This window comes from Watersipora subatra, chromosome 4 (genome assembly GCF_963576615.1).
Source record: "Watersipora subatra chromosome 4, tzWatSuba1.1, whole genome shotgun sequence".
NCBI classification, from domain to species: Eukaryota; Metazoa; Bryozoa; class Gymnolaemata; order Cheilostomatida; family Watersiporidae; genus Watersipora; species Watersipora subatra.
In genome coordinates this window covers 59,510,580-59,519,665 of record NC_088711.1, presented here as the reverse complement: position 1 = coordinate 59,519,665, position 9,086 = coordinate 59,510,580, and the positions used below count along the sequence as shown (strand labels likewise).

Here is a 9,086-nt window from a genome sequence, read left to right as displayed (position 1 = left end):
GGTAGTTAAGTAAGCAATCAGCTAACACAATACAAAGAAACTATTTAATGGTTGCTACGAACAAGCACCCGCCTTATTGTATAGAAATATTTTTATTATCCACCAAACCCAGTTCATTACCTTTCCTAGTGCAGAGTGAGATCATGTTATGAATTGACACCAAACGGCCACAAAAAACTGTAATGGTAGCAATGAATGAACATTATTTAATTGATTACACCTAAATGCTTTCACTGCTTGATAAGAAACAATAGAAGCATAGCTTCTCAATAGTCTTGTGTCAATTCATTAGGGTGACAATAAGAATACACACTGGTAGGTCTTCTCTAAGAGCTAAGTGCAAGTAGCACAGTGTGCAAACAGTGTAAGTAGATGTGACCTTTGGTGGGATGAATAAGTCTGCCAAAGTCTGAGAGTCAAGCATAATTAAAATAATTAATGTACTTTTCTATAAATACCAAACAGTTGAGAAGGGGAGGTTTTTAGTCTGATGACAACCAGACAGCTACTAAAGTGATCTCATAATCTATAGATTTGGTGTAATTTGTAAAAGAAAACAATCACTTGCTCTTTGACCTATCCTGAGCCAAAGTTAGATTAGTTCGGTTGGTTTATTGTACAACGGTACATTTACGTTCTGTCAACTACAGCTTACCAGAAAACTGTTTATATAACAATAAAGGACAAATATTAATGTTGTTTTAACCTTTTTTAATAATAAGTATTAAATATCGGTTAACTTTCATATTACTTTTGGATCCTCTTGTAGAACTGATTTGTCAGAAAGCACAGAAATAAACAGATACTACCATTGACTTTGTATTTTGAAGAGTATATATATCTATAGATATACATCTATATACATGTATATATATATATATATATATATATATATATATATATATATATATATATATATATATATATATATATATATGTATATATATATATACATATATAAATTATATACATATATATACATATATATATAGATATATATATTTATATATATACATATATATATATTTATATATATACATATATGTATACACATATATATATATACATATATATAAATATATAATCATAGATGGTTGACACGAAACACAATAGGTAGATGACAGAGACTAGTTCACTGCCTAACACTATTTCTCTGATAAAGCACCCTCTAATAAAAGCCTGTATGATGCAAGACATTGTTAATCAGTGGTTAGTACTACTATACATGCTTTATTTGATAAGTTCTGATTAGTAAGAGATTCAACACCTTCATAGGTTTATTCTGTACATGAAACCCTGTAGCCTACCGTTTGCTATGGCTGAGTGAGATTATGTTAGACTGTAAATGAATCGTCAACAAGAGCAGGTAGTTACATAAGCAAACTGATAATGCTATACAAATGAGCTACAGAATAACGTTTGCTACAAACAAACATCCGCCTTATTGTATAGAAATATTTTTATTATCTAATGAACCCAGCATATTACCTTTGCTAATGCAGTGTGAGATTATGTAATAAATCATAATCAATACTCCCTAAAGAACTATAAAGACCTGTTGCAATGAATGAAAATTATCTTTTCGTTGCGCCTAAATGCTTTTGCTGCTTGATAAGAATAAATAAAAAGATTACTATTCGATAGCATTGTTTCAACTCATTAGTGTCCCAATAGCAATACACACTGGATGGTGGCTCTTAAGAGCTATAAGTGCAAGTAGCTCAGTGTGTGAACAATGTAAGTAGATGTGACCTTTGAGGGGATAAGTCTACAAAATATAGATGAAATCTAGTATAGAATAAATCTACTGATATAGACATATCAGCCAAACAAATAGCTATTTTTTAAACCAGAAGCAGCTCAAGAGATATTCTCAATCACAATACAAAGACCTGACTGTTAACAACACATTTAATCGTGTAATGCTGAAACCATCAAATGTAGATATCTAAAAGGGCGTGTTATCACTGCAAGTTAAAAGTTTAAGGTCATGTGACTAGCCTTATGGCAAAGCACTGATTACTATATATAAATACACGAGAAAATAAATTTCTAAATAGCTTTTTAGCAATAAAACTTTCCTTGCTCATATACGGCATAGAACTATAGTACGGAAATATAGTGTTCACAAAGAACGCTACCAAATAAAAAGACCAAAAACATATTGCCTACGTTTATGACAAAACTAATAGCTATTATATTTTGCTTGTTTATTAATTGCTGCATTTACTGAGCATACAGTTTGTGTTACAAATATGAGTTAAAACAGAGCTGTGACATTTTCCGGCAGGTACCACCTGTTCCTACAATTCGTGGTATACGCCACTAGATGCAAGAGTCATAACTACTCTGTTGTCTAACTATTCACAGAATTATTTTGTCAGGTGACCATTCAGTCTAATACACTTCATTCCTCATTTATGTTGTGTTGTGTTGATTAATTAGTAATAGAAAGGATAAATCCAAAGTGCTGAAAATATTTTATATTCAAAATTTCTTTGTTTTTTTTTCTGTGACAATTTAAAAGTTTTATACTATTAAGTTTGTTTTACTCCTAATGTGATTATTTGAGTGAACATATCTAGTTTATTGTCTCATTTTGAAGCGTGATAACTGTCTTTGATGTTGTTTAAGTATAGTGTTTTGCGTGTGTTAAGCTTGCTTTAAAGCCAACAAACGGTCCTTAATAAGTCAGTTCCTGAACATAAAAGAAGCTGTTAGTAATCTATTGTAATCAGTAGAACATAAATGAAACAATGAATATCTGATAAGACAATATTGGAAATGAACTGTTAACTCTATGAATATCCAACTATTACTTGTTAACAGAAATAGCAAACAAATACAAAAGAACCGCATAACTACCTCAATTGACCAATCAGCAATATAACATTTGCTTTTCAGTTACCCAACTGTTTATTTTGAGTCGAAAAACTAGGAGGTACAGAGAAATTTACTAAATGTAGCAATGCTATCATTAGGAAAATGATTAATAAAAACTAATTCGTAAAGCTGATTGCAAATTTAGCTGTAAAATAAATAAAATTAGTTAATGGTTGCATGACAGGTGGTTCTGCCAAGTTTATAGATATATTGGAAAAAGAATATATGAAAATAATCATAACAAATATATGAAGCAAGTTCTGATAGCAAAATTATGTTTATCAAAATTCTAGAACTCTTAAACTCTATTTACCAAACTTGTATGTTCTCTGCTTTTTTTTCATATTCTCTCTGTCTTTTTAATGTTTCTTGAAATTGGTAATTTCATTGTCCCCTTTTGGGGTATCGTGCACTTGCGTAGACAATTTTTTCTTCCTGAAATAATGTTAACATTACCAGAATGATTCAATAGAAACACATCAAGTTAAGGTCAAACATGACGAATATGTAATTATGAGAAGATAAACAATATACAAGGTAATAACACAAACATAAACTAGATCAGTGTATTAAAGTCTAACCCTCTAATGGTCCTATAAACAAATAACACGATCAAATTCGTTTGAATGTTAACTGATGGTTAAATGCATTCTCAATGGTTACAGTGTATAGCGTGTAACATGAGGCAAGTGACAAATGAGTGAGAGAGGGCAGAGTATCAGAGGGCAGTGAGGCAGAGAGGTAAAGAAGCAAAGAGCAGAAAGACAGCAAAGGAGAGGCTGAAAGGGAGAGAGAGAGAGAGAGAGAGAGAGAGAGAGAGAGAGAGAGAGGGAGAGAGAGAGAGAGGGAGGGAGGGAGGGAGGGAGAGAGGGAGAGAGGGAGAGAGGGAGAGAGGGAGAGAGGGAGAGAGGGAGAGAGGGAGAGAGGGAGAGAGAGAGAGAGTATGGAAATAGAGTATGGAAATAGAGTATGGAAATAGAGTATGGAAAGAGAGTATGGAATGAGAGTATGGAAATAGAGTATGGAAATAGAGTATGGAAATAGAGTATGGAAATAGAGTATGGAAATAGAGTATGGAAATAGAGTATGGAAAGAGAGTATGGAGAGAGAGTATGGAAAGAGATTATGGAAAGAGAGTATAGAAAGAGAGTGTGTAAATAGAGTATGGAAAGAGAGTATAGAAAGAGAGTATGGAAAAAGAGCATGGAAAGAGATTATGGAAAGAGAGTATGGAAAGAGAGTATAGAAAGAGAGTATAGAAAGAGAGTATGGAAAGAGAGTATGGAAATAGAGTATGGAAAGAGAGTGTGGAAAAAGAGCATGGAAAGAGAGTATGGAAAGAGAGTATAGAAAGATAGTATGGAAAAAGAGCATGGAAAGAGATTATGGAAAGAGAGTATGGAAAGAGAGTATAGAAAGAGAGTATGGAAAGAGAGTATAGAAAGAGAGTATAGAAAGAGAGTATGGAAAGAGAGTATAGAAAGAGAGTATGTAAAGAGAGTATGGAAAGAGAGTATAGAAAGAGAGTATGGAAAAAGAGCATGGAAAGAGATTATGGAAAGAGAGTATGGAAAGAGAGTATAGAAAGAGAGTATGGAAAGAGAGTATGGAAAGAGAGTATGGAAATAGAGTATGGAAAGAGAGTGTGGAAAAAGAGCATGGAAAGAGAGTATGGAAAGAGAGTATAGAAAGATAGTATAGAAAGAGAGTATGGAAAGAGAGTATGGAATGAGAGTATGGAAATAGAGTATGGAAATAGAGTATGGAAATAGAGTATGGAAAGAGAGTATAGAAAGAGAGTATGGAAAGAGAGTATGGAAAGAGAATATGGAAAGAGAGTATGGAAAGAGAATATAGAAAGAGAGTATGGAAAGAGAGTATGGAAAGAGAGTATGGAAAGAGAGTATGGAAAGAGAGTATGGAAAGAGAGTATAGAAAGAGAGTATGGAAAAAGAGCATGGAAAGAGATTATGGAAAGAGAGTATGGAAACAGAGTATAGAAAGAGAGTGTGTAAAGAGAGTATGGAAAGAGAGTATGGAAAGAGAGTATAGAAAGATAGTATAGAAAGAGAGTATGGAAAGAGAGTATGGAAAGAGAGTGTGGAAAGAGAGTATGGAAAGAGAGTATGGAAAGAGAGAGATGAAGAAAGAGATAAAGAAAGAGAGGGATATGGAAAGACAGATAAAGAAAAAGACAGAAAAAGACGCAGAGAGATGCTCTTACACTGACTGCTGACCCTGAGGCTCATCGATCTTATCACTGTTATTATGAGATGTTTGTAGGAAGCGTGTAGATGACATAGATGGAGCAATAGCAGCATCATCTTTATATCTTCCCTGTTCATTATGCGGCATCGTTGAGTCAGTCTGTAGCTGTTCATAGTTTCTAGTAATATATGATTATAAGTTAAAAGTTTTAAAGACTTGGTCAATAAGCCATTATAAAACAAATGTAGTACGCCTAAAATAAACAATTTGTCAATAGACACAATAAACAAGAACACAAAAAACTCAAGTGGTAGAATGCTGAACTTTAGCTGTCTAAACTTATTATTTTTCCACTGGCTTACTGTTCATTCTGAGAGCTGTCTTCATCATCAGAAGGTCGTTGTGGAGGTTTGTGAAAAGGTGGTACAGGCGCGTGTATATTTGGATTATAACCTTTAGGAGCTACTGGCAATACTGAGTTAGCGGTCCTCTGTATTAAAATGAAATTGATTCAAAAGACAGAAAGCACAAACCATTGTCCTGACAACAAAGTCTTAATGTCATAAAATGCTAACTTGCCCATAAAAATATCATTATTCTAATACCATTAATACAAGAAGCACAATAAATAGAGAGTTTATTAGGTACATTTTTCACAAGGAACTTTTCTCATAAGAATATCCGAAGTCAAGTAACAGCCTTTTAACAGTTTTACAAATAATCTGTTGTAGATTTTATGTTATTACCAATAAAAGGTCCTGATTGCTTGCTGTCTGTTTCTCTCTGTCTTCATAGAAAACACGAAAAGATTGAATAATGTAACATAATCCTTATCAATTTTAAAAACATCCAAGTGTGTGCAAGCAAATGGCCGATTTTTACAAAAAATAAGATAGTCTATAATTTTTACATTTGCGTATTTTTAGATCAAATGTTAATGAAATTATTAGTTTTTTAATTGAATTATTGACATTATAGTATTTGTACCTGGAAGTAGAAATATGATATATAGTTTCTCTGTTTTATTAAGAGTTAGGGAACTCCTAATTTATACAGGTCTGTATAAGAGCAGCTGATACATCTAAAATATATCTATAACATCTTACTAATTTTTCTTTTTGGTTGAGGCAACAGGAGTGGTTAAGGTGTTGAAGCCGCATGAGACTTGCAGATACTCGAAGTTTTTGAAGCTCTGAACTTCTTGAAAGGCTTGGATGGCTTTGAGATCTTGCAAAGTTTAGACGTCCTGGAGTTTTCTCCCCATCATCATCCTGGTGATTGTCTTTAATGCAGCTGGTGCTGTCATCATTGTCCATTTTGCTGTCTGTGCCTTCTTTTTCTGGTGTTTGCACATTTACTTTTAAACCAAGGTCCTTGTTTTCAATTGATATAATTTGTGATTTTCAACTAAAATAGAGCTTAAGAAGAAGAAATGTTAACCACGCTGCTGAATGAAAGTGAGTCATAATGAGAGTTATCTACACTTACCATGGTGTGTAGTGAAATAACTTCAAGGTTCTGACTTTAACCTGTTTACTACTATTACTATTTTAGGTCGTAACTGTTTAAATACCTAATTAGAGAGTTATCTGGTCGTGATTTTCATGACTAACACATGTGAGAATAAGTTGCTGAATTGGCAAGAGAAACCAAGTGCTTTAATTGTTATCATAAAAAATGTTTTGCTCTACTGTACTACCTTGCTTAACTAAAGGGAAGCAGGTCAAACTCTCATATATTTTATTTTACTTTTGAGTTTAGCTGGTCATTCTTGCTCAGTCAGAAAAAGTACCTTTTTGTCTATCAGTGCTTAAGTTTTTGAGAACAACTATACATCGCTAACGTAGGAAAATATAAAAAACTCGGTTGCACGGTGTTCAAAATTCACAACACTATATGCAACACTTACTAGCTCTTTTTGCTAATTTTCCAAATTTTATAGCCACACTGTATGAGATTTGCACATTCTTATTTATTGTAATTTAAAGTCATTTAGTAGGAAAAATAAAACGTTAATTGGATAATCAATTTTTTATTTGCATCAAATGAAGCTGAAGTGAGATGGTTTACTGTTCATACCACTCAGCGACCAAAAACCTTTTCTGAAACTATAAGCACCTCAAGAAATACTATTGTGTACAATAAAAAGGCATAGCTGTTAGCAACACATTCAATCACATAAAACTAAACTCTACAAACAGGTGTTTAAAAGTAGCGTAATCACTGCAAGTTACATGTACAAGATCGCCAAAGTAATGTTTTGTCAAATTTTTGTTTTGACATTTACATATACAGACCAGGAAAACTATGTTTCTATGTAGCGTCTACTGAGAATGATACTACATGAACAATTGTTAGTAATAACTTGTTTGATGTCTAATTAGTAGTAACTAAATAATAGCTAATAACTAGTTGGAAAATACCAAACACATTCTAACATAAGGATGATTAGCTCACATTAGAGGCTATAGATGAAATTTAATTACGCTTTGAGAGTTATAAAAATAAATGTTAGTTTTGACCTCCAGTGAGTAGTTGGATTTGTCTACTTTTACAACTGTTAGTCAAAAGTCGAACCATCACGCGCTAGCGCTACACTAAGCCAACATTATCAGTTCGTAGTAAACATTTCTAAGACTATTTTCCATTATTATTATGGTGAACAAATCTGACAACAGAAAATCGTTAAAGTTAGGCTCTCCTAAATAACAAATAAGTTTGACAGCATAAATGGATTTGAAAAGAGTTCCTAAATGTGAAATCTACCGTAGTGCTAACTTCGATTTGTGGTAACTTGAAAGATTTTATACTTCTATTCTGATTTTACAGGTTATGTAAACAAGGACTACCCTGCTGATAAGGTTGAAAGGGTAACTATTAAGAGACACTTCCAGTAACTTTTATTGCATAGCCACTCCTTCAATTCCAGTAACCATATTCTTATTTGAGTGTAACATAAATGTAAATATAGACATAGAAACAAGTTAATTAATTTATTAAACTATTGTATAGTTTTTATATGAAGAGTCTGACTGTTTAGTCAATAGTTGAAAAATTTTGTTACTTCAGATTCATCCTCATGAACAATAAATATATGCTCTAGAACAAATAAATTTACAGATTCTACTACAGGTATAAACACTATATTTAGCATGCAACACAGTTACAGTACATCTGTCACTAACCCTCAAAACAACTTGTCACTTTTGATTGATGAGTGGCTTGAAGCGATAACAACAAGGAAATTCTTGAGCTTAGTGAATCACGTCCATAATAGTTCTATATTTTCACATGAAAACAATACATATTTTTGTTAAAAGTTCATATGGTTAGTTTGTTCTACTAAGGTTTTGGTAAAACTCAAACTTCTCAAGGTAAGCTCATTATAAGATGAAAGAAAGTAATCGTGGATATAGATAATATCACAGCAGCTTCCTAGCTGTTAAAGAAGAGATTAGGTAGTATCAGAAGTTGTGCTAGATACCATCTACATGTGATGTGTGTTCAAGTGTGATTACATACATGTTTATACCGTACATCTTACAGTCATTTCATCTGACTTTCTTTTTTAGAGTTTTAATATCTGAAGTTATGAATAGTTTTCAATTAGTTGCTGTAGCTAATCATTACTTGTAAAATTAAACATTCTGGTTTTTATGTATATTTATTAAGTCTTTAGATGGTCTTACACAGACTGCTAACCCTGAGGCTCTGCCATATTATCAATATTATCATGGTGTGTTGGTAGGAAGTGGGTGGATGATACAGATGGAGCAACAACAGCAGCATTAGCTCTATATCTCTCCTGATCATTACTAGGTACTGCTAGGTCAAATCTGTTGAGAGAAGTGATAAGCAACTTCAAAGGAGAAACTGATTTGTGTACCTGTTTATAGTTTCTGTCAATAGACTATTATATATTAAAATTCCACGGAGCTCATCAATAAGTCTTAATGAAACAAATAAAGTAGGCCTTGAAGTAAACATATTATCGC

General features: G+C 32.7%; 1 protein-coding gene across 1 annotated transcript; it reads right to left on the bottom strand.

Moving 5' to 3' along the window:
- Positions 1–2,750: 2,750 nt before the first annotated feature.
- On the bottom strand, positions 2,751–7,613 carry LOC137392780 (uncharacterized). Its single transcript, XM_068079104.1, has 4 exons — positions 6,198–7,613; positions 5,454–5,581; positions 5,108–5,269; positions 2,751–3,318 (listed from the first exon to the last, which is right to left on the bottom strand). The coding sequence occupies exons 1-4, from the start codon at positions 6,405–6,407 to the stop codon at positions 3,243–3,245; spliced, it is 576 nt and encodes a 191-aa protein (XP_067935205.1). The 5' UTR covers positions 6,408–7,613; the 3' UTR covers positions 2,751–3,242.
- Positions 7,614–9,086: the final 1,473 nt, after the last annotated feature.